Genomic DNA, 25,770 nt, shown 5'->3' on the forward strand with positions numbered 1-25,770 from the left:
GCTGCTTTTAACAGTGTTCCATTTATATCGCGGCGTGTCAGTTTAATGTGGGAGGAAAGCCCCAAGTGATGCAGCTCTCGGACGTTTAACCACTTCGGTGAAACCCACGAGCATGGGTATGGTGCTGACAAACCTAGAAACATAATAGTTGCGAACAGGGATTCGAACCCACGATCATAGGTTTCTGGCGTGCCCAAGGGATGCAACTCTGCACCGCGAATCGCGGCGCCTTAGACGACTGGGCCACCCGTGCCCCCTCTGAGTACAAGAAGCTGATTGCATGGCTGGATGATTCATGGTGTATAAGTCTGAACACTTGATGTGAACAAACCTTTGACCAAAGAATGATACAATTTTACTCACTGATGATACACTTGAATGATTCATAGCATTATACAAAGTCATCAATAGAAAATATCCCATCCTCCCATCGAATTGTTCTATCACTTTCTATCCATGAAAAATGCAGTGGCCCAGTGAGGCACCAAGGTCCTGTGTTCAAGGGCTTCTGGCCATCCAGTGAGTCACTTTGTTCAAGGGCTTCTGGCCATGCAGTGTGAGTCCCTGTGTTCAAGGGCTTCTGGCCATCCAGTGAGTCACTTTGTTCAAGGGCTTCTGGCCATGCAGTGTGAATCACTGTGTTCAAGGGCTTCTGGCCATGCAGTGAGTCCCTTTGTTCAAGGGCTTCTGTGCCACATGCTATCCAGTGAGTCACTTTGTTCAAGGGCTTCTGGCCATGCATGCAGTGAGTCCCTTTGTTCAAAGGCTTCTGGCCATGCATGCAGTGAGTCCCTGTGTTCAAGGACTTCTGGCCATGCAGTGAGTCACTGTGTTCAAGGGCTTCTGGCCATGCAGTGAGTCCCTGTGTTCAAGAGCTTCTGGCCATGCAGTGAGTCCCTGTGTTCAAGGGCTTCTGGCCACGCAGTGAGTCCCTGTGTTCAAGGGCTTCTGACCATGCAGTGAGTCACTGTGTTCAAGGCACCCGGCCATGCAGTGAGACACTGTGTTCAAGGGCTTCTGGTCATGCAGTGAGTCACTGTGTTCAAGGCACTCGGCCATGCAGTGAGTCACTGTGTTCAAGGGCTTCTGGCCATCCAGTGAGTCCTGTGTTCAAGGGCTTCTGACCATGCAGTGAGTCACTGTGTTCAAGGGCTTCTGGCCATCCAGTGAGTCCCTGTGTTCAAGGGCTTCTGACCATGCAGTGAGTCACTGTGTTCAAGGGCTTCTGGCCATCCAGTGAGTCCCTGTGTTCAAGGGCTTCTGGCCATCCAGTGAGTCACTTTGTTCAAGGGCTTCTGGCCATGCAGTGTGAGTCACTGTGTTCAAGGGCTTCTGGCCATGCAGTGAGTCCCTTTGTTCAAGGGCTTCTGTGCCACATGCTATCCAGTGAGTCACTATGTTCAAGGGCTTCTGGCCATGCATGCAGTGAGTCCCTTTGTTCAAAGGCTTCTGGCCATGCATGCAGTGAGTCCCTGTGTTCAAGGACTTCTGGCCATGCAGTGAGTCACTGTGTTCAAGGGCTTCTGGCCATGCAGTGAGTCCCTGTGTTCAAGAGCTTCTGGCCATTCAGTGAGTCACTGTGTTCAAGGGCTTCTGGCCACGCAGTGAGTCCCTGTGTTCAAGGGCTTCTGACCATGCAGTGAGTCACTGTGTTCAAGGCACCCGGCCATGCAGTGAGACACTGTGTTCAAGGGCTTCTGGTCATGCAGTGAGTCACTGTGTTCAAGGCACTCGGCCATGCAGTGAGTCACTGTGTTCAAGGGCTTCTGACCATCCAGTGAGTCCCTGTGTTCAAGGGCTTCTGACCATGCAGTGAGTCACTGTGTTCAAGGGCTTCTGGCCATCCAGTGAGTCCCTGTGTTCAAGGGCTTCTGACCATGCAGTGAGTCACTGTGTTCAAGGCACCCGGCCATGCAGTGAGACACTGTGTTCAAGGGCTTCTGGTCATGCAGTGAGTCACTGTGTTCAAGGCACTCGGCCATGCAGTGAGTCACTGTGTTCAAGGGCTTCTGGCCATCCAGTGAGTCCCTGTGTTCAAGGCACCCGGCCATGCAGTGAGGGCTTCTGGCCATGCAGTGAGTCACTGTGTTCAAGGCACCCGGCCATCCAGTGAGTCCCTGTGTTCAAGGGCTTCTGGCCATGCAGTGAGTCACTGTGTTCAAGACACCCGGCCATGCGTTGACTCACTGTGTTCAAGGGCTTCTGGCCATGCAGTGAGTCACTGTGTTCAAGGGCTTCTGGCCATCCAGTGAGTCCCTGTGTTCAAGGGTTTCTGGCCATGCAGTGAGTCACTGTGTTCAAGGCACCCTGCCATGCAGTGAGTTACTGTGTTCAAGGGCTTCTGGCCATGCAGTGAGTCCCTTTGTTCAAGCTAGGGCTTCTGGCCATGCAGTGAGTCCCTTTGTTCAAAAGCTTCTGGCCATGCAGTGAGTCCCTTTGTTCAAGGGCTTCTGGCCATGCAGTGAGTCCCTTTGTTCAAGAGCTTCTGGCCACGCAGTGAATCCCTTTGTTCAAGGGCTTCTGGCCATGCAGTGAGTCACTGTGTTCAAGACACCCGGCCATGCATTGACTCACTGTGTTCAAGGGCTTCTGGCCATGCAGTGAGTCACTGTGTTCAAGGGCTTCTGGCCATCCAGTGAGTCCCTGTGTTCAAGGGTTTCTGGCCATGCAGTGAGTCACTGTGTTCAAGGCACCCTGCCATGCAGTGAGTCCCTGTGTTCAAGGGCTTCTAGGCATCCAGTGAGTCCCTGTGTTCAAGGCACCCGGCCATGCAGTGAGTCACTGTGTTCAAGGGCTTCTGGCCATGCAGTGTGAGTCCCTGTGTTCAAGGCACCCGGCCATGCAGTGAGTCACTGTGTTCAAGGGCTTCTGGCCATGCAGTGAGTCCCTTTGTTCAAGCTAGGGCTTCTGGCCATGCAGTGAGTCCCTTTGTTCAAGAGCTTCTGGCCATGCAGTGAGTCCCTTTGTTCAAGGGCTTCTCGCCATGCAGTGAGTCCCTGTGTTCAAGGGCTTCTGGCCATGCAGTGAGTCCCTGTGTTCAAGGCACCCGGCCATGCAGTGAGTCCCTTTGTTCAAGAGCTTCTGGCCATGCAGGAGTCCCTTTGTTCAAGGGCTTCTGGCCACGCAGTGAGTCCCTTTGTTCAAGGGCTTCTGGCCATGCAGTGAGTCCCTGTGTTCAAGGGCTTCTAGGCATCCAGTGAGTCCCTGTGTTCAAGGCACCCGGCCATGCAGTGAGTCACTGTGTTCAAGGGCTTCTGGCCATGCAGTGTGAGTCCCTGTGTTCAAGGCACCCGGCCATGCAGTGAGTCACTGTGTTCAAGGGCTTCTGGCCATGCAGTGAGTCCCTTTGTTCAAGCTAGGGCTTCTGGCCATGCAGTGAGTCCCTTTGTTCAAGAGCTTCTGGCCATGCAGTGAGTCCCTTTGTTCAAGGGCTTCTGGCCATGCAGTGAGTCCCTGTGTTCAAGGGCTTCTGGCCATGCAGTGAGTCCCTGTGTTCAAGGCACCCGGCCATGCAGTGAGTCCCTTTGTTCAAGAGCTTCTGGCCATGCAGTGAGTCCCTTTGTTCAAGGGCTTCTGGCCACGCAGTGAGTCCCTTTGTTCAAGGGCTTCTGGCCATGCAGTGAGTCCCTGTGTTCAAGGGCTCCTGGGGCCCATAGAATGAGCCCCTTTGGTCAAAGCTCACGTGCCCACGCAGAGAATCCATGTCTTTAAGGGACCTTGCAGCTCTACCCCTCCAAATCCAGAGAAATGTTTGTGGACTCCACGCTGTTCGGTAAACAGGCTTTGAATCTAGGTCACCTTCGTCCCTTGAAATCACTGGCAGTTTGAATATTGATAAAGGTATGATAAAAAATGTTTTTGAACTGGTGTCACGAGTGTACAACAGACACCCAAACTCCTGAGGACTTGTCGCAACACTCACATGTTCCATCTATCATAACAGCTACATAACCTCATTAATTATGTATACAAGAGTACAAATAGTAAACTGTGATAAATATACAAATATACACATGCCATGGTTATGCAAATGATGAATCATATGACATAGATGAATATTGTGTGGGTAAGGTTGATATATTCACTCACTCTGTTGATTACCATACAGGCATAGCCAGGGTATTTCTGGTGCCTTGAAGTGTTCATGTTCCACTGGACCTGAAAGTGCCAGTCTTCAACCAAATATTCCAAATCCAACCACTCTCATTGAATGTGCAAGTCAAGAATTGCTCTGACAATTTCTTTTTTTTTATCTGTGTGTCTGGAATATTGTGACAAAGACATTAAGCTTACATTTCTAAAATTATTATAGATCACATTATACACAAAATGTCAAAATTAAGGCTGCTCTCATTGACATCTTGCTAAAACTATGCGCACATAGAATTCCACACAGAGACATTTTTTTCCCTACTGTAAGTGTTAGTTTTTGTTTTCGGAACGAAAAGACAGACACTTTTGGAGATTTGTTCCATTGAATCTAATTTTAGCTGATACATGTGCTGGAACTTTTGCCCTAAAGCCATAAATGTTGGCTCAGTTGAAGCTTTAAGAAGGTCATTTTGGATTGAGCAACATATTTTCTTTCTCATTAGCATTTCAAGTAGATGCCATTTGATGAGCAGTGGATTGGATGTGCAACATTGTGTTTCACAAGGCCCAGGAACAACTTTAAGATAGAAATACCCTGATAATTCTGTGTCCATGTTTTATTATACACGAAACACAGAGATATACCCCTAAGGCTTCTGATAGTGTACAACTAGACTGTGTGATGGTTTGTTCACATCACCTGGGCCAAATCAAACAACGCACTGTATTGGCTAGAACTGATTGCTAAGTGTGATCTATTCACCCAGATCCAGATAATTCTATCCTAATCACAGACTTGCTTATTTTACATATCAACCATTGTGCCAACAGTTTCTGTAATGCTCCATAAGTGAGTTATGCATGGATGAGTTATCAAGTATATTCCTTTTAACGAAGAGAATATATGGATGTCAACTTGATGTCAGAGAGCATATATATGTACATGTAATTACTTAGCTATGATAACTTAAGTGTTGGCTTCCACTGTCTACTGCTAATCACCTATTGGCGCCAATCATCTGTTGGCTTCCTTTGTTAGCTTGTACCCTTAGTTAGTTTCCACCATTTGTTATCTTATTAATGTTGTTGTCCTTACATGTACATATATATATGCTCTCTGCCTCATGGCATTCATTTACCTGATGAAGGAGTAAGCATATACTCCGAAATGTTGTGTTCCTCATGATAAAGAAGTTGTCGTCCATATATTCTCTTCCTTATGTGAATCACTTCTAATTGCCTTTCAAAGACCTTATATTCCTTTTGTACTGGAGCCAAATTCAACTGATATATCATATATCTATATATTGCATTAAAATAAATAATGCTGATATTGCAATAATTATCATAATTATTATATACACCTTAGACAACCAACCGTTCAATTGTAATGACAAATGAGGGAGTTCAAATGGAAGCAGCTTTTAAAAAAAAAAGGTTTCAAAAGGAAAATGAGGTCTTGGCTGATAGCTAATAGATCAACAATTTCAAACACACATTTTGTGCTGAAAAGCTGCAAGGTCTCTATGTACAGCAGTCTTTGGTAACTAATTCATGTGTATCTGGATTCAGTCCTTGTGAACTAACTACATGCATCAGCAGTTCCTAAACAATGATAACATATCTTAACATGCTTTACAATAATACTTAGCATATGCTTTTGTCATTATGCAAGGGAATCTTCATAATCTGAGAACTACTGTTAACCTCCACTGTGGTATAACATGACCTCCACTGTGGTATGACCTTGCTGCAGTGACCTCCATTGTGGTATGACCTTGCTGCAGTGACCTCCACTGTGTTATGACCTTGCTGCAGTGACTTCCATTGTGGTATGACCTTGCTGCAGTGGCCTCTATGGTGGTATGACCTTGCTGCAGTGGCTTCCATTTTGGTATGACCTTGCTGCAGTGACCTCCACTGTGGTATGACCTTGCTGCAGTGACCTCCATTGTGGAATGACCTTGCTGCAGTGACTTCCATTGTGGTATGACCTTGCTGCAGTGACTTCCACTGTGGTATGACCTTGCTGCAGTGACCTCACAGTGGTATGACCTTGCTTCAGTGGCCTGTCTGGGGTGTTTTAGCTGCCACTATTTCATGTCTTTGAGTCCTTGGTGTGTGGTGTTCTTTGTATTGTGGCCTTCCTGTAGTATATATTCCTGCACTGACCACAATGGAGACCGAGCCTCCTCTGTGATATGTCCAGTCTGCACAGGTATCTGCTGTGATATGACCTTGTGGGTAGAAAGAGCACCAGTTGATTGATGTAGGATGTCAACAAACACACGCTCCTGATATGTTTGCCATAGACTTCAGTGACTAAACTTGCAGATCTCATCATACACACACCCTGCAAAACAGTAAAATACCATGGAACAAAACTGAAGATGAAAACATGAAAAAAAGTGAAACTTGTTGGTAGCAATGAATGATGAAGAGCAAATGCAGCAGCGAGCTGATGCTACATCACACCAGACATGACGAAAGTGGTTTTAGTCAGGAGATCATGGAAATTAAATTATGTAAACATCCCTATGATAACCTGGACGCCCTAGTACAAAACAACCTTAGCGCTATGACTGTCATAAGTCTATGTTAAGGTATGGGAGTTACGATCACCTTAGCGCTAAGATCGCTTTGCACAACAGCAGGTTTTTAGCTGTTATAATTAATCACACTGATATAAAGGCATTTGGAAAAGAGAAACTTCACTTACTTCGCCATCCTTCACAATCGTGCTTCAGATCTTCAAATGAACTGTCAAAGGGCGGGGAGAGAGGTTCATCCTCGGGGTCATAAAACTGACGGAGGTAGGGGTGTGCCAGTGCCTGCTCTATGGATATACGGGAATCTGGATCAAGGTCAAGGGTCTTTTCCAGAAGGTCAACAGCTGAAAAATGATATTAAAACATGACAACCTGTAGATGGAGTTTACATAATTTCAGGTGGTGTTGTCAACACAATAACTGTGAGCTACATTGCATGAACGGAAAAAGTTTCAATGTATTTACCATGAGGATCAGCATTGTGGAAATATTCGGAAAAATTCTTCCTTTTTGACTTTGGTTGTGACCGTATGAATCTTCGTGCCTGGAGGAAGATAAACAGAGATAATGATATATGGAAGTCATACAAGGTGACTAAATGGATCGAGTGGTCGGGTTCACTGACTTAGTTGATAGCATGTCATTGTACCCCGATGGCATGGGGCATGGCTCATAATATCAATCACTGGATTGTCTGTCCCAGACTTGATTATTTACAGACTGCCGTCATGCAGCTGGAATATAGCTGAGTGCAGCATTCACGAAACACAAACAAAACAAAAAATTACATGGAATTCCCTGAAATGTTTTTTGTCCAAGGTTGGGTCAGTACCTACCTATATGTGACAGATAATGAAAGATAAGGAAGAGAATCCTGGCAACAAAAACCAAATAAAAGGTTTTTCATTTATTAGTGATAACATGGTTGTCTTGTTTTCATGGATTTTCCGGGCAGTGTTGATTTACAGTTTCTTGATCTCTTCGATATAGCTTATGACACAATTTAACATTGAAAGATGCTTAACACCCCCCTAATTTTCAATAAAAACATTGAGATTTAAGGAAAGTGAATCATCCATGCAACAAGACAAAGAATTGGCCTGACTTTGTGGTGCAATGCCACACTGTCACAGTCTCTTCCCCAGTTCTAGTCTCCATCACCCATCTTAACCAACACTTGTAGTGAGCTCTCACAACACGCAGGGCACATTGGGGACTACAAGTCTCCGATACTTACATCCCCGCTGACCATCTTCGCAATAAACTCTTCACTAGGTGTCCCGGTCAGCTGCAGTATCCTGTTCAACTGGTCAATATCTGAGACAGAAGTCACGGAGACAAACAAGGTTCCACAATACAATCTGTGCTGCAATCAGTGTCTGACACTGAATTATTCTTCTCTTGTGTCCCAGTCTAAATATGAATAGCTCATTCATAGTGTGCATGTCTGCTTGTGACCTTGTGAATGGTACATTCATAGTGTGCCTGTCTGCTTGTGACCTTGTGAATAGTTCATTCATAGAATGCCTGTCTGCTTGTGACCTGGTGAATAGTACATTCATAGTGTGCCTGTCTGCTTGTGACCTTGTGAATAGTACATTCATAGTGTGCCTGTCTGCTTGTGACCTTGTGAATAGTGCATTCTGCTTGCTTGTGACTATATCATTAGCACATGTATTATTGTACCTGTCCCCTTCATCCCTGATTAATGCATTCCTACTGTGGCTGTCTACTTGTGACCTCTTTTCCGGTCTATTAGTGTGGCTGTAAGACTTTCAACTTTGAGAACTAAATAACATTGCCTGGTCACGACAACATCCTACACGGAGGCAAGGATACGGTCTGAGCCCTTAAACAGGGGTCTCCTGGTGATCATCTCGGCCAGGATGCAGCCAACGGACCAGATGTCCACTGTCAACAGAAGAAACAAAGCCATTGTAGTGGTTGTTGGGATATAAATAATACCATTTATCATATACCTATCAATGACATGACGCATTTTGCATGGGCCATAGAGCCAACATGGAGACAGTCATGTCACACACAGGGGGTGTAATAACCACTCCCGTATCACACCCCCTACTGGGCTGATATGAATGTGATATGTATTTTGAATGAGCGAGCGGTAAGAAATTAGAGTTACATTTCCCCGTCTGCTCAGCTAGCTTTCCCATGACAATGACTTCCAAACAAGGGGAAAATATTTTGCAATCACTTGCAAATAGATACATATTACAGTTTTATGTTGTGGTTTATATAGGGCTGATATGGGGGTCTCGGGTTGACATGGGGGTCTCAGGCTGATATGGGGGTCTCTGGGGTCTTGGGCTGATATGAGGGTCTCAGGCTGATATGGGGGTCTCAGGCTAATATGGGGGTCTCGGGTTGACATGGGGGGTCTCAGCCTGATATGGGGGTCTCTGGGGTCTTGGGTTGATATGGGGGTCTCGAGCTGATATGGGGGTCTCAGGCTAATATGGGGGTCTCAGGCTGATATGGAGGTCTCAGGCTGATATGGGGGTCTCAGGCTGATATAGGGGTCTCAGGCTAATATGGGGGTCTCAGGCTGATATGGGGTTCTCAGGCTGATATAGGGGTCTCAGGCTCATATGGGGGTCTCAGGCTGATATGGGGGTCTCGAGCTGATATGGGGGTCTCAGGATAATATAGGGGTCTCAGGATGATATGGGGCTCTCGGGGGGCTGATATGGGGCTCTCGGGGGGCTGACATGGGGTATGATATGAACACTGCATATAATAACCTCTAAATAATGGCAGAAATATCTCTTATACAATGGTTATAAACTTCAGTAAGAGGTTAGTGTGTCATCTTACATTATTCATACAGCGAGGTTAGATATAGTTTCTTTGTTTGTGGATTAACACCCCACTTAGCATTAATTCAGCCATATGATGGTTGCCTGTAAATAATCATGTCTGGCCTAGACATTCCAGTGATCGAGATCATGAGCAACAATCCTCATCTTTGGGGTACGATGACACATAATCAACAAAGTCACCGGGGCTGGCCACCTGATCGGTTTGGTCGCCAGTTACAACCTGTAGAGGTTGCTGAACGCCTATTCAAACCTTGATTCCACACAGGGTGATTTTAGATATGGGGATTTTAGGATCAGCATACACCAAAACTAAAATATACTTCAAAATTTATGCCAAATACAATTTTGGGCAGGTAGAATTAAAAGTGTTTGGCACAGATTGTAAAACAATATCATGTTTTAGTTTTGGGTTTTGGCACAATGTCTGTCTGCCTGTATGGCGATATGTACAATATATATGTCTATGTGTTAAATACCTTTCTGATTGTAGTGCATCCAGTTGAGCATGATCTCTGGGGCTCGGTACCAACGGCAAACAACATAACCCGTCATCTCCTCTGCGCTAGACCGAGCTAACCCAAAATCTAAAATCTATAGACCACAAAAATACACCATCATGACCATAGACTTTATATTTGGAAAAATGATTTTACGAAAATATGTTTTCATATAAATGAAAGGGAATTATCACCCACAACAAATGAAAGTAACGAGGTAGCAATTCTTGTGACATCTCATTTAAATATCTCACTAGTATAGTTCAGGGTATGCACTAAAAAAAATTGAAAGTTTGTACATAAACAATGACAACAGACCTCTCATGGCTAAGTCTCACCTTAATGTCCGAGTTTTGATTTACGCCTATGTTGTTGGGTTTCAGATCCTGAAACAGAATGATAGTATTACAACAACTCGCTACTATATCAAGATGTAACCCTATGTTTGAACAAGGGAGTACCTTGTGAGGGGATCCAACTGCTCATTGGGCCTGTTACTTTCTAGTGAAATGATGTCACTAATCATGCTGATACAAAAGGCGGTATTTTAAAAAACGCATCATACCCAGCTGAGGTGATATTATTGTACAACCAGTGAGTAACAAGCATGTGGCTACCAGAATGTCAAATATTGACTTTGTCTTCCCGAAACACGTGATAGTGACAGTGTTCCCATTTACCGGTAATTACCAGTTTTTACAGGTAAAATTAGGCTTGGACCGGTAATTCATGTAACTGACGGTCCCTGTGGACCGGCAAATAAAGAACCTTATCAATCTTTGTTGTTAAACAAAACATCGGGGATATTCATATGAGTATATTTTTTTAACGAAGTCAACTTGTCTGTTACCATGAAGATTTTTAGTGCAAGGAAATAACATTTCACTTTGCTTCAATGTTAAATATATATTTGTAGTGACTTTATCTCGAAATATTTTTTTTAAAAAGAGGGAAAATATATTCTATTCAGAATTCCCATGGATTTACACTGACTGAAACAGAAAATTCCTTCCTAGAATTGGTATTACTATGTGTGATTCACAGTAAAATGACTTTGTACTTCCTATTAGAGGCTTAGAAGACAATATTTAATAGTTAAGTGATAAATCGCAAAGAACAATTAAGAATGAAGCGTGGCTTATTTCACAATAAAACATTGTTCTATCATGACGTCATTTCTGGAGATTCGAACATGCACTCGCAACTTCATGACGTCGTAAATTGATCAATGTTATTATTGAGAGGGAAGTATCTAGTGAGTTTTTCCCCATAGATTTAGCTTGGCAACACAGATAAACACAAAAGCAGAAAGATCGCACCCAAAAGTGGGAGAGATATGACAATCGGTATTGGGAGAAAAGTTACAGACATTCAACATGAAAATTGTGAGTATATGCAGGAAAAGACCAAATTAAACCAACCTGTTTATAAAATGGACTTGTCCGATATTACCAAGGTCGGATTCTATTCATGGAGTTATCATTATTTAAATACAGGTAAATATTTTTAAAGCATGTACATTTTAGCAACATACCTAAAGAGGCTGTACATAATATTGTTTATTCTCCCTGCAGTGTTTTATTGTACAATAAACACCTCCCACTCGATGTATATTTCTTAAATTAGCAAACTGTCCACTTACTCTGTGAATGATGCCAGCCGAGTGAATGTACTGCAAAAATAAGAAAAAGCCCACAATGTTACAAAGAAAGCCAAGGAACTGATGATAGCAACAGAATACATGGAATAGTTGGGAATCAGAAACCTTTTCATCAATTTATTAATTATCATCAATTTTCCAGTGTATTATTAATATATCTCCATTATATAACAATATATACCTTTTTTTCGAGCTAAAACATCATTTATGACAGTCTTTTGATTCCAGTAAATGTATCAAGGGATCGCCACTATGAGGATGCAATTAGATCAATCCTGGATTCATATTGAGTAGACTTATTTTGATAGTGCATTGATTTCAAGTTGAGGAGCGAGATTTGGTGATAAGAGAGATGACGATTGTGATGTCATTTCCCAAACAAAGCTATGGTGATGAATGGGTGCTGGGTGTTTATCATAATACAGTAGTGCCTCGTTTATACGGACACTTCACAATTCGTCCGTATATAAGTGAATTTCTGTATAACTGAAACCAGCTTCTTATTGGAAGAGTTACTTCCCTTCAATTATGCAACTCATGACAGATGACAGAGCAAACAGATACATCCACTCAATCTTTATTCATACACGTTTCAAAAAGTCTGTCATGGAACTTTACCACATTTTAAGGTTTGAATTTTAAACAATAATTCCAAATTTTCCAGATCGCCTGTGTTCTCGTACTAGGTAATCAAGGTCTCTATACAAGCACAAGCCTCCTTGTGAGTTGACAGGCCATACTTACACAACTTTGACCTCTGACCTCCACAGACACCATATTTATCGAAGGTGATTACATGTACAATAAACAAGCTCGTCTCAAATATAACTCAGTGTCACTTGGTTAATGACTTCTTACGAATCAAAGGATTACCATCAGCAGAAGGATAACCACCAGCGGAAGTGTATTGTCCGGATATGGGAGACAATTTTGTGTGCATTTCAGTGTTTTGTGTATGAAAATGACCATCTGGTTCAGGAAACTGAATTTCCGGATATACGGGTAAATTTATATAGTAATTATTTCGTTTTGAATGAAAATCGTCCAGGAACCGAGGTTTCCGTATATCTGAAGTCCGTATAAGCGGGGCATGACTGTAGAAGGGGGATATGGGTTTTCAAGGATGTCCATGAATATAGGGGAGGTAAATATGACAACACCATGGTGATATGAAGCAGTTAAGCCCCCTTTTCTGTCAGTTCCTTTGACACCTGATGCACATCAGGTTGATGTTCACAGTGAATTAGGTATGATAAGGGCCCTTTTTGGACATGTTTAAAAACATGTTTAAAAAAGTTAGGAAAGTTACAAAATGTGTTTATATGAAGAAGAATTACTGTAAGTGAGTAGGTGAGAATACCATTTTGTACAGTATTTCATTGAGATGACATCATGTCTATTTGTTGTGGGAGAAAAGCCCAACGTGACACAGGTCGTAGACATTTCCCGCTTCTGTGAAACCCACAACATGGGTACTTAACCAACAGAACATGGATCATAATCAGGGTGAATCTAACATACTCATCTATGATCGGCAGATCCCGGCATGACTAAGGGACATAACTCTGCAGAGCACCATACAGAGATGTGTTGAGAGTAACTCACCTTGAGTCCCCTGAGAATCTGGTACAGCATGAACTGTATGTGGTCATTAGACAGAGCCTGCAGCTTGAGGATCTCATGCAAGTCTGTGTCCATATAAGGCAACACCAGGTATCTACAGGCATAAACAATGGTTCAGGGTAACAGCTACCAGTGCATTAAACATGAATAATAATTCATCATGTAGGATTTGTTTATTTCTTTTTTTGCAATACAATATTCAGTAATATTCCAGCTATATGACAGCTGCCTGTTGACATCATGAGTCTGGACCCACCATTCCAGTGATTGATATTATGAGCAACAATCCTACACATCAATGACACACAGTTGAATAAGTTACTTAACCTGACCGACTGATCCAATAATTCAGGAGCATGTTGTATAATGGATTCAGGAAATGTAGAATAAGGGTTTTAATTCACACAGAGCACATGGCATACATGCAGGCAGACATATTGGAACTCCCCCCTTTCTTACTCCCTAAGTTATCTCCCATAGACCACTACATTGAGTGTACATAAAGACATAACAGAGCACCTTGCACGGAGAGGACATTTGTATTTGTCTCTGTGACACCCTGTGAGGAAGATTTAGCAACCCATGCTTGTCAAAAGATGGGACTAACGGGATTGGGTGGTCAGACTTGCTGACTTGGTTGATGCATGTCATTATATACTATTGTGAAGATTGACCCGCATGATATCAATTATTGGATTGTCTGGTCACAACTTGACCATTTACAGACTGCCGCCATATAGCTCCCACAATATTGCTTAGTGCGTCGTTAAACATGAAACAAACAAACAAACAAACAAACAAACATATCTCTATGACAGTTCCTGTTTGGTTGTAATAACATGACTTTAGTTTTTGCTTGTCAATTTCCAAAGGGAGATATTAAAAGTTGAGTCTTCGTTTTAGTAAACATGGCTCATCTAAATGAATAAATTGTTTCTTGTGGCATTCAGAATATTACAGCCAAATAAACAAAGCTAAATCTTGTTCATAAATGCCTGTTGCATTTGTTATACTTACACATCACCGAACCTGTCGTACGTCTGGTCTGGAGTGAACAAATCCTGCAGACATATTATCTGAAACAGGGAGTCAACACCTTCAGCAGTTGAGAACAACAGGCGTCCGGAGACGACATCCAGACACGTCCATGCACAGGGATGGTTTCAGATAACTTCTGGCAATTCACCCAATTTACATTTGATTTCATAACAATTACATGAATGTCTATGTCCCCACAGATAAGTCAATGGTCTCTTTCAATAATATTTTAACTTAAAAATCCAAGTTGAAAGATAAATTTCATGGTTTATGCTGACAGCCTGAAAAGTTTATATACGACAGACATATTTTTCCAGAATTTAATTGCCCATAATTAAGGGTGCATATAACACACATGTGCGTATTATACGCGAATAAATAAGTGTTGTGTACATTGATCAATCGGAAGGGGTACTAATTGGGATTGTTCACTAGCCAATATATTAGCAAATGTTGCCATGGGCGCTTATTAGACCGGGGTGCTTATTACGTCGAATAGAATATTGATTGTTCTGCTGGGGTAAGGTGGGGGTGGATGCGAATCGTTAAAAAACAAGCATGAAATACTCACATACCAGTTCACCACTAGACCTATCTATGTGCCAAGTATGACGAAGAAATATGGTACGGTTTTCAAGATCTGCTCCGGAAACGAGGACTACCACCATTTTCAGTCTAAATCAAAGTCGTTGCCATGGAAACTTGAAAAATAACTTTTTTTTTATCCCAAACTATTAAAAAGGCACCAGTTCACCACTAGATCTATCTATGTGCCAAGTTTGGTGAAGAAATATGGTACGGTTTTCAAGATCTAATCCGGAAACAAGGACTACCGCCATTTTCAGTCTAAATCAAAGTTGTTGCCATGGAAACGCAAAAAATAATTTTTTTTAAAATCCCAAACTATTAAAAAGGCACCAGTTCACCACTAGATCTATCTATGTGCCAAGTTTGGTGAAGAAATATGGTACGGTTTTCAAGATCTGCTCCGGAAACGAGGACTACCGCCATTTTCAGTCTAAATCAAAGTCGTTGCCATGGAAACTCGAAAAATAACTTTTTTTTAAATCCCAAACTATTAAAAAGGCACCAGTTCACCACTAGATCTATCTATGTGCCAAGTTTGGTAAAGAAATATGGTACGGTTTTCAAGATCTAATCCGGAAACGAGGACTACCGCCATTTTCAGTCTAAATCAAAGTCGTTGCCATGGAAACTCGAAAAATAACTTTTTTTTAAATCCCAAACTATTAAAAAGGCACCAGTTCACCACTAGATCTATCTATGTGCCAAGTTTGGTGAAGAAATATGGTACGGTTTTCAAGATCTAATCCGGAAACAAGGACTACCACCATTTTCAGTCTAAATCAAAGTCGTTGCCATGGAAACTCGAAAAATAACTTTTTTTTTATCCCAAACTATTAAAAAGGCACCAGTTCACCACTAGATCTATCTATGTGCCAAGTTTGGTAAAGAAATATGGTACGGTTTTCAAGATCTGCTCCGGAAACGAGGACTACCGCCATTTTCAGTCTAAATCAAAGTCGTTGCCATGGAAACTCGAAAAATAACTTTTTTTTTATCCCAAACTATTAAAAAGGCACCAGTTCACCACTAGATCTATCTATGTGCCAAGTTTGGTAAAGAAATATGGTACGGTTTTCAAGATCTGCTCCGGAAACGAGGACTACCGCCATTTTCAGTCTAAATCAAAGTCGTTGCCATGGAAACTCGAAAAATAACTTTTTTTAAAATCCCAAACTATCAAAAGGCACCAGTTCACCACTAGATCTATCTATGTGCCAAGTTTGGTGGAGAAATATGGTCCGGTTATCAAGATCTGCTCCGGAAACGAAATGTGACGGAAGGACGGACGGACGGCACCCATTCCTATATCCCCCTTCCACTTCGTTGCCGGGGATAATAATGAATTTGTTTCAAAATATACAGAAAAAACAAGTTCACAAAATAATTATTGAGTGACAAGACAAAACCAGGTTGCACCCTGGTCCCATATATTTATCAAAGTTGAAATATGTGCACATAATCCTGAATTACCTATTGTTTGACAGAAAGCATGACAGATTACATATAACACAGGGAGTATTAACATAGTGTCATAAATAAAGCTTAGAGGTAATGAGTGTGTCTAAAGATTAATGTTATGTGGGCATGTAAGTTTTAAACTCAAATTTGAAACATTTTCATATACACTTGGTACATGTAGACATAACTATTAGCTTGCATTTTTCAATAATAGGTTGCACTGGCGATGTTTCATACAGCTAAATCAAGCCCTAGCTCGACATGCTGTATATTTAAATAAATCTGTTGTGCTCATTTAAAACATTGTTTGGCACCTATTTTCAGACAAAAAGAATGTCTTCAACATGTTAAAGGAGTAACTGAAAACATATTCTCCAACTAAAATCCCAAGGCCCCCAAGAATATTCACTGTCCCTTAACTCTTATCTGTCAATCTGGTGTGGACACTCTGTTCTTGATTTACAGTTTCTTGGTCCATGTACAAATATACATTGGACCACATTAAAGTTGTCAGGGCCGATAACCAAAGAAAAACCTAGAAATAAGAGTCTAAACAAACAACAAACAACAGAAGAGCATATTTTCAATCAAACAGCATACATATCTGAATAAATTTGACAAAACTAACATGTTTAGAGGCCAAAAGAAATAGGAGAAAATGCTGCAGGCCTAACTGATCATTAGATGAAAGGAAGTCTTATTGTTACTCTTACGTTTTCATGATGAAAGTGCCTCAGCATCCGTATTTCCCTGTAAGCACGTTTAGCATGAGTCTCTGTTTGGAATGGCCGTGCTAGCTTCTTGATGGCCACCTGTTTGTTGGTTGTTGTATCAGTAGCAGAGCTGAAATAATCAACAAACAGAAGTTTAACACTAAAACACTTACAGAAAGTATCCTTAAAATCTTGGGCATGTAAGCTACGCTGTCAACGACTGAGAGAGGTGTTTTGCACTGCTGAAGGAGCCAAGGTTTGATATTTGTAAATTTGCAGGATTCAAATACTCAGTAATACCTGCTTATCTCAAACCAGCCATGTTTATCCACACTGCACAAAGGGAAAGTTATCGTAATTTACTGTTTCACTGAAAATTCAGCTAAATAATCTTTTATCTGATAAGTATTAGTCAATGCAATAAACCATGGATGGGATATTCGTGTTGCCATGACGAGTGCTGCATTTTAAAATTAGGTGATGGTACTAATAATTAAAAGGAAAAGTATTCATACCCAGTGAAGAGTCCAGAATATGTCTGGGCTCTAAATACCCTTTTAGACATTTTTAACAAAAAGATTGCTGCACATCAGACATTTAATAAAATGTTGTGTTTTTATTGAACTTCCTGATACACAGTGAAAACACAGACATCCCGTCCCATCTTCCCGAAGCAAGAGAGTTAACTGACTATAAAAGTTTCCACCCTTGCTGAACTAGGCTGGTATTATGGAGTTACATTTTGGCTGGGCGAACAAGTCTATGCATAGTCCAATCAAAATCGGGCACAAAAAATCGAAATCCGGTTCGTAAACTGTGGTGCTGAATTCGGTCAATTGCAGAATTTGCAAAGCATGTGCACCTCCAACTCATTGTCAACAGATATTTACCAAACCTTTTCATGATTTTAATCAAGGTGCTCACATGATTTGATGCACTCCGCGATGTGAGACTCGTTTTACCAAGTCAATAAGCTTGACCAACCAATCCTGTTTGTCGCCTCTTACAACAAGCATGGGTTGCTGAAGATCAATTCTAATGTTTCTAAAAAAGGTCACTTGGTACATAAGAATGAAGTTTATTCAAAGATTTGTGAGCTAAAGAAATAAAGAAATATATACTTATAAAGTCAAGATTGTTTTGATAACTGGCCTCATATTGACAGTGGCTTAAAAAATAAAAGACCCTCATTTGGTGATTTTGGACAATGTTTTTTTTTAGGTCTCTGACAATTTGTTGTACGTAGACGAGTGTTTTAACTACACAATGATGCAGGCCAGATCTTCACGGGTCCAAGGGCAAGTATTCCTCCAACACTGAAAAGCTCCTCTACAGAAGCAAAACCTCCTTGACAGCTTACACAAACTCTGGGAAGGAGATAGCTCAGCGACAATTAATGGTGGGACAATTAGGGCAACAGCGCTGTACCCAGACAGATTCATATACCTGAATGTGGTGAAGGGAGACAAGCCATACCACATACCTGGAATATTATGCAAATACACGGCAATGTCCATATTGTTGATGGAGTGTTCTGTGGGGTTCAGCAATGTTCAACACTACTTTCAAAAGTATTTCAATTCTATCACCTATTATACGTACTACTTGGCATCAATCAATAGCAAAAAACTAAGTTCCATCTCATTAAAATCTGATCTTAGTTCTTGCTACCATCACACACAGTGTACAGCATTATAAAGATCTACCCATGAAGATCCAGGCTAGAATATGTCTTCAGCAACCCATGCTTGTTGTAAGAGGGTCGGGTGGTCAGGCTCGATGACTTGGATGATGCATGTCATGGTATCCCAATTTCATAGATCGATGCTCATGATGTCAGTCACTGGATTGTCTGGTCCAGATTTGATTATTTACAGACCATATATAGCTGGAATATTGCTGAGTGTGGCATTAAACAAGAAACAAAGAAAGAATTATCTGGATGAATCTTGCATTCGAACCCACAATCACAGGATTCTGCAGTCCTGAAAAGCAAACTGAATTGGTCCGTACCAATGCCAGGGCCTTAAACAACAGGACCACCCATGTCCTTGTTATACTTGAAGGTGGTCAACACTGAGAGTACATAAGAAAACAAGGAACTTGTCCTGTTATCCTTGTTTGTTAAATGGGAATTTCTGGAATAACTTTGAACTGGTGAATCCTTTAATTTTGTTTTCCTTTCCTAAAGACAACAGCTGTCAACACATGGAGTGATTCAGTGTCATGAGAGGTTGTATTTCCTGAACATCCAGTTCCTGTGTAACCTCCTGTTGAGGACTCCAACATCAGTCATAGGGGAGAGTTCAATATAAGTTAAACATACAGTTGAACCTCGTTGTATCCAACTTGTTACCCACGAGTGGGACACAACAATTTTTTTCGAAAATCAAACATCATGTTATAAAATGTTATTGCCAGGTTCAGACACAGCAATAGATTTCAAGGCGTACATAAATTTCAGTGCCGAGGCTTCTGGTTGTGAAGGGGATGGCAACTCAGGTGTATCATTGATCTTACTGTCCCCATCTGGAGTAGCATCCTTGTTTAAGTCATATCTTAAATAATAATAATTGACTAACATAACCTTAATCCCTTAAATTCATTTGTCAATAATCACGTGTCATCGGCAGTCATGTGAGAACAATTAAGTAACTTACTGCTAATGTGTATACAGTAATCAGCTTGCACCATTGATGTTAAGTGTGCTTGTTAAGCTTGATTGGGTATATTGGCAGAGTAAAAGAATTTGATGTCATTGCGTCAAGTTCAGTGAGGTCAGTCAGTTGTGTGTGAAGTCAGTTGAAAGTTTGGTGACTGTCAGTGTGTGGACGTTATTTATTTTGAACTGTACAAGTCAACAGGGGAATTTTAGCCTTAATTTGAATACTTGGTACTCCCACATGAATTCGAGACAACAGGGAATTTGACACATCCAAGTTTAACGCATCAAGGTGCTACTGTAGTTCTATAGTTTCTATAGTTAGACTTATTTAAAACTTGTTCCCGTAGGCATGGTCAGGTGCATTTTACCATGTCTTAAGCAAGTGATAGTTGGTTCTATATCTTAGTGTAAGATATTTTTATGCCAAATCCTTGTCAGTAGGTAAGGAAAAAAATATATAATTTTTTTTACACATTTTTGTCGGGGTATTTTTGTTGATATGAGCAGTGTAAGTAAAGCTTGTCTTGTCAATTACACTTAGTGTATACACAAATTTGTTTGTGGTTACTACATACGTTTGCATTCACAGGAATATAAAATGGTACTTTTCAGATATAATGATGGAAACGAATAACGTAACAATGAAATATATAGGGAAATAAGCTTTAATGTCAGTACATTTGAAATAGCACGCATACAAATTCAACACATGTCAGAATCAAATGTTGAGATGTGTTTGTGCGTATTGTTTACAACCCGTATTTGGTAGACAAGGCTGGGAACCCTTGATAGCATATAATTTTATGTGTGTCTAAAACTAAATGTTCCCTGATGATACTCATTTTCATCAGTATATGTTTTTTGCTACTTTACATATATCTAGGGTCAGTTAAATCTGTAAGCCAAGTCTTGCCTAACTTCTTTGAGAGGCATTTAGAAGTTGCATTGGAGTACTCAGTAAGGATAAGATTTATGGATGAACTACAGTTAGGAGCGACGTTTCAGTGTAGGTTCTGACACTGTTATCAAGCAAGTGATGTACAGAGTATGGTTGACGAGAACTGAACATCACTTGTTTGATAACGGTGTTAGAACCTACACCGAAACGTTGCTCCTAATTGTAATAAAGAAGTTGTTCATCCATGTCTCTTACCCTTACTTAGCACCTAAACTTCTAAATGCCTCCCAAAGAAGAAACAAGCAGGAGGCAGTGTTTATACAGTGGAGCAGGTATCAGATGTAGTTACGCTGGAGCGGAGGAGCCTGTTATGTGCACAAAAAGGGTCTTAAATATCAGGCTTGGTTTCCATGTCACCTAAAATCTCTACTATCTCTAGTTGCAAACTTGATATTGAATAACCTGTTATCTGTGTCTATAGCCTTGATGTGTCGGGGGACACAGGTGCACAGTGATCCGACTGAATGGGTGGAGTTACGTCCCTTAGCTGGCAGGGACTGACTCAGTGGTCTAGTGGATAGAGCGTCTGACCGCAGAGTGATATTCTTGGATTCAATCCCCAGCCACATCACACCAAAACACACTAATCGATGGTACTTGTTACCCTGCCTGGCACTCAGCATAAGGGGCTAAAACAAGGACTGGTGGGCTCAGAGTCAGTATACTGTGTCTAAATGGGGTAGTTATGTTACACTGACGCATGGTATCTCAGTCGGCTAGCACTTTAAAATCGGCATAAGTCCAGACTAATACAAGCAGCCACACACACACATGCATATATACATGCACATGCTATATACATGATATAAGCGCAATAATCATGATAATGTTGAACGCAACATTAATGTTAAACCACACCTCACCTTCGCTAGCAGGATCTGATCATCATGGGTTTGCAATTGTGATAGTCCATTGATACATTATTAATTATTGAGTGATTTCCCTGTACCATTACAATGAATGATAGAGTTTCCTAGATTATCATTGGGGAAATTATTTTTCTTATCATATATCAGTCAATGATATGAGGCATTTTGCAGGTGCGATAGAGCCAACATTGAGACGATCATATCTCAGGGTTGTAATAACCTGACCCGTATTACAACCCTGCTGTGCTGATATAGGTTATCAATGCAGTTTGAAAGGGCGATATCAGTGGTGGTAAAAATTGGAGTTACATCCCTTATTGCGTTGTCTGCTCATCTGCTTGGCTAGCTTTCCCATGACAATGTCTTCCAAAGGTATTGCATTAACTTGCAAATACAAATAGATACATTTAACAGTTTGACGCTATGGCATATTATAGAAAGGTTATTATGAGGGCTGGTAAAAAATTCTGAGCCTGACTAACTTTCAACTACCGGCTTTAACAAAGTGATCTAGTCAATGTAGTACATTGTTTGAGTAGTTCATTGCAAGTATATTTGGTCCGTTGAGCCCATATGTATTTTAGTGACAGCCAGCTGACCGTGATAGGGGCCCAAATGGACACAGAAATGGAAAAGAACAAGTATCAAGCAGTCATCAATTTTTTACTTAAGAGAAAAGTACTCCGCGAGAAATTTATGACCACATATCACAAGTGACAAGTGTATGGGGATAAGTGCCCTAACTATTCCACTGTTAAACATTGGGCAGCTATGTTTAAGGCTGGGAGAACAAGCCCTGATGGTGACCCTGGGTCTGGACATCCCTCAAGGAGATAGAAAAACTTATACCGCCAAACAGACGTATTACCATTGCTGAACTTGAGGAAGAGACAGGTCTAAGCCATGGATCCTTTGAAACTATTATTCATGAACATTTACAGATGAATAAGATATCTGCTCGTTGGGTGCCACAGATTCTAAATTCTGATCTTAAGGATAAAAGAACTGACATTGCCAGAGAAAATTTAGAGCTATTTAAGGAGGAATACGTCAAATTCAAAAAGAGAATAGTAATGGGTGATGAAACATGGGTCTATCACTATGATCCGGGTCAAAACGTCAATCCATTGAATGGCACTATTCCACTTCTCTGGCACCAAAGACATTCAAGGCCAGTGAAGAAAGTTATGGTCACTGTATTCTGGGATGCAAAGTGTGTGATCCTTGTTGATTACTTAGAAAGTCAAAAGACGATTACCAGTGACTACTATGCTAATTTGCTTCATGAGACATTCTATCAGAGAAAAGCAGCGAGGAATGCTGACTGCAGGAGTTCTACTCCTTCATGATAATGCCTCTTCTCACACCTCTCAACTTGCAAATGTGCTGCTATGTGAGAATGTGGGTTCCAAGAGCTTCCTCACCCTCCATACTCGCCAAACCTGGCACCAAGTGATTTCCACCTGTTTCCTAAACTGAAAGAACACCTTTATCGAACGGGCTATGACGGCAAAGCTGCCATGATGTCTTGGAATTGAAAAGCTTCACTATCTATATGAGAAGCATATTAAAAAGTAGGAATATTATGTTGACCAAAAAATTAAAAACACTTTCACAAGTGTTTGTTTTGTTTGTTAGGCTTAGAACAAAATCATCTTGTAATATACTGAATCACAACATTCTGAACAAAAACTTGATACTTATTATGATAGTTTTTATATGGCAGTTTTCATATAACACCTGTATCAACCCTCAACCCCATATCAGCCCAAGCGCTGAAGGTGTCCAGTTGATATGGATTATGATATGAAAACTGCCATGTAATTACTTCTAAGTATCAAGTTTTGTTCAGAATGTTGTGATTCAGTATGTTACAAGATGTCACAAGCCATGCTTAGAACAGAAAACAAATGTGCGCTACAGGATGAAATGGGTGACAGCACCTTCAGCTTTAGGAGCTAGTTGTATGTTGAGCCATGTTTGCAATGAAAAGCTGCAAGATCTCTCATCAAAGGGTCTTTATTTGAGTTATTGTTGATAATGACATCACATATTCATCCCCAAAAAGTCCGCCCATCATGCTGAATAAAGTGTTTTCATTGGTGGGAGAGTCATTGCAAGGGGAGGGGTGAACAGAAATTTTCAAATAAAAAGGGAGTGATGATAACTTTTGTGCATGAACTTTGAATAATAATCATCGCGCCACCGAGTTCATCATCGTGGAACATCAAATAGCATGCATTGTTCATTGCAATACCAGTGATGCTGTCCCCACATTTTATGTAACATTTTTCAATTTCCCCTTAAAAAGAATACATGTAACATATTTTCATGACACTCCCTTCCCTATAACAAATGACCAGTCCTAAACCCTAGATAATGTTCAAAAAAATAATTTTAAATAATGTAAAACTAGAACCATGGTATTTTTTCAAACCCCCACCACCCCCATATGGTTGTGAAACCAATAGTTTATAGCCAAACTTGATCATTTAGTCTGCAACATTACTGTTGACCGTTGCTAAAAACAACTTTTCAATCAATCACCAGCCAAACAATTGCTCACCAACTGGTGACATCATGATGACCAAAGGACCTGTGAGGAGGCTGCTTATAAAGGCATAATTCACACACTGTTTATATTGTTAGGTCATGGGAAATTAATTATTAGATTTTCATCCCTTCCTTGCTTTACAAATACCCTTCTTCCCATTATTATATTTTCCTGAAGTAACTGCTGATGAAGGACATAGCTGTGTGTGTTCCCTTCCACCTTCCACGGGATGACATACACGCTGTACATAGTCCTCCCAAACACATCCATCCACAGTCAATGTACACAGATGCCTTCAACAGTTTTCTTTATAGGCAAAATAAAAATGTCTTCAGGCTCACATTTAAATTAATTATTTTCATGAAAATCTAATAATCACTTTTTCCTGAAAGGAATTGGTGTGTGTGTGTGTGGTGTAGTGTGTGTGTTGGGGTGTGTGGGGGTGGGGGTGGGTGTGTGTGTAGTGTGTAGTGTTTAAGACTATTTCATAACAAAGCCAAAGTTGTCTTCAAACAACTTTTGTGTCTTTTCTAAGTTTACTTCAACTGTCAGTGAAATAATATGAATAACAATATGAAACATATATATTACTATTACTAAAGACCGTCCCATTGCATAGATACAGATCTACCATGTCTCATTTGAAAAGTTTTCATCTTATTTTGTACCGTCCTTGAATCTCATGGTCAAGGTCTGGTCATCTGTAAACAATACACAGTGAAAATACACTTACCAAACTTGCCCATAGGCCCCTGTACCTATCGGGTTGAGCTTCTTGTATTTGTTGGGGACTTCCCAGAGGGTATTTACAAGTTCCGTGTGGTAATACCCGGGTTTTGGAGGGGAACGATCTTTCGACATTATTCTTATCGAGATCACTGCTCGAGGATTATAAAATCTTCTTCCGAACTTTGATCAGTACGATTAATCCTCTAGGATTCTTTCTTTCAACATCGAACGTATTTCCGGGTCTGGTCCATGAGTCACTCGACCTTTCCGCGATGGCACTCTTATTCACCTAAGCGTAGCGAAGTAACAGTCATTTTGACCTCGTTTCGCACAAGGCACTGACTTACGAGATGAGTGAGACTGCAAATATTCCCTTTCCCTGGATAGTGGGCGTGGCAAGAGTGTCCCCGCTTGCACGCGCCTCTTCCTGCAAAATGCTCCACTGCATACGAAAACCGCAAGTTACTCCATCAAGAGGCAGGATTACCCAACTGATTAAACAAATCTCCACTGTTAGATGGCTTGGTAATCCCAACCCCGCATGCGTAGGCAATCGACTCCGCTGATGACGTAAACACGATGGTCGGGGTCACGTGCTGTTTGTTTTCAACGGGAAATCCCCTTTCATGACGGAAATAGGTAACCAATCAGAGAGCGGTGAGAAGTGAAACGGTCGATGACGAGTCCTTACGTAATCACGAAGTTGTCATGTTGCGAATGGATCCTTCTTACGAAACAAACAGCGTTATCTCTACGTGTATGGTTATTTCCTTGACAACTATTGTCCGTACAAGTAGATTACTGTCGTTCACGGGAAGTTTCCAGATATTATATGTTGTTTCAAGCTTTGCCGCACCAGTAATAAGGCTGTCCGCGTGTGTAGATCCTTTAAAATCTATTATTAAATTACCTGGTAGTCATGTGGAGATCGTGTTTG

At 41.2% G+C, this 25,770-nt stretch overlaps 1 protein-coding gene across 1 annotated transcript; it reads right to left on the reverse strand.

Moving 5' to 3' along the window:
* Positions 1-886: 886 nt before the first annotated feature.
* On the reverse strand, positions 887-25,366 carry LOC139445665 (mitogen-activated protein kinase 14-like). The gene is made up of 12 exons (XM_071226855.1): positions 24,838-25,366; positions 17,059-17,188; positions 14,279-14,337; positions 13,244-13,355; positions 11,621-11,650; positions 10,317-10,364; positions 9,958-10,072; positions 8,481-8,552; positions 7,879-7,958; positions 7,107-7,185; positions 6,812-6,985; positions 887-6,445 (listed from the first exon to the last, which is right to left on the reverse strand). The coding sequence occupies exons 1-12, from the start codon at positions 24,963-24,965 to the stop codon at positions 6,408-6,410; spliced, it is 1,065 nt and encodes a 354-aa protein (XP_071082956.1). The 5' UTR covers positions 24,966-25,366; the 3' UTR covers positions 887-6,407.
* Between the last annotated feature and the right edge of the window lie 404 nt (positions 25,367-25,770).

Source organism: Haliotis cracherodii, unplaced genomic scaffold (assembly GCF_022045235.1).
Source record: "Haliotis cracherodii isolate W230 unplaced genomic scaffold, xgHalCrac1.p SCAF_6, whole genome shotgun sequence".
Classification (NCBI taxonomy): Eukaryota; Metazoa; Mollusca; class Gastropoda; order Lepetellida; family Haliotidae; genus Haliotis; species Haliotis cracherodii.

Bases quoted from the DNA above. Each gene is read 5' to 3' on its own strand.
- LOC139445665 (XM_071226855.1), bottom strand. From the start codon at position 24,965: ATGTCGAAAGATCGTTCCCCTCCAAAACCCGGGTATTACCACACGGAA. The intron at 10,073-10,316 runs GTGAGACTTAGC...TGTGGTCTATAG, and splicing joins ATCAAAACTCGGACATTAAG to ATTTTAGATTTTGGGTTAGC. The intron at 8,553-9,957 runs GTATTTAACACA...TTCTGTTGACAG, and splicing joins GATGCACTACAATCAGAAAG to TGGACATCTGGTCCGTTGGC.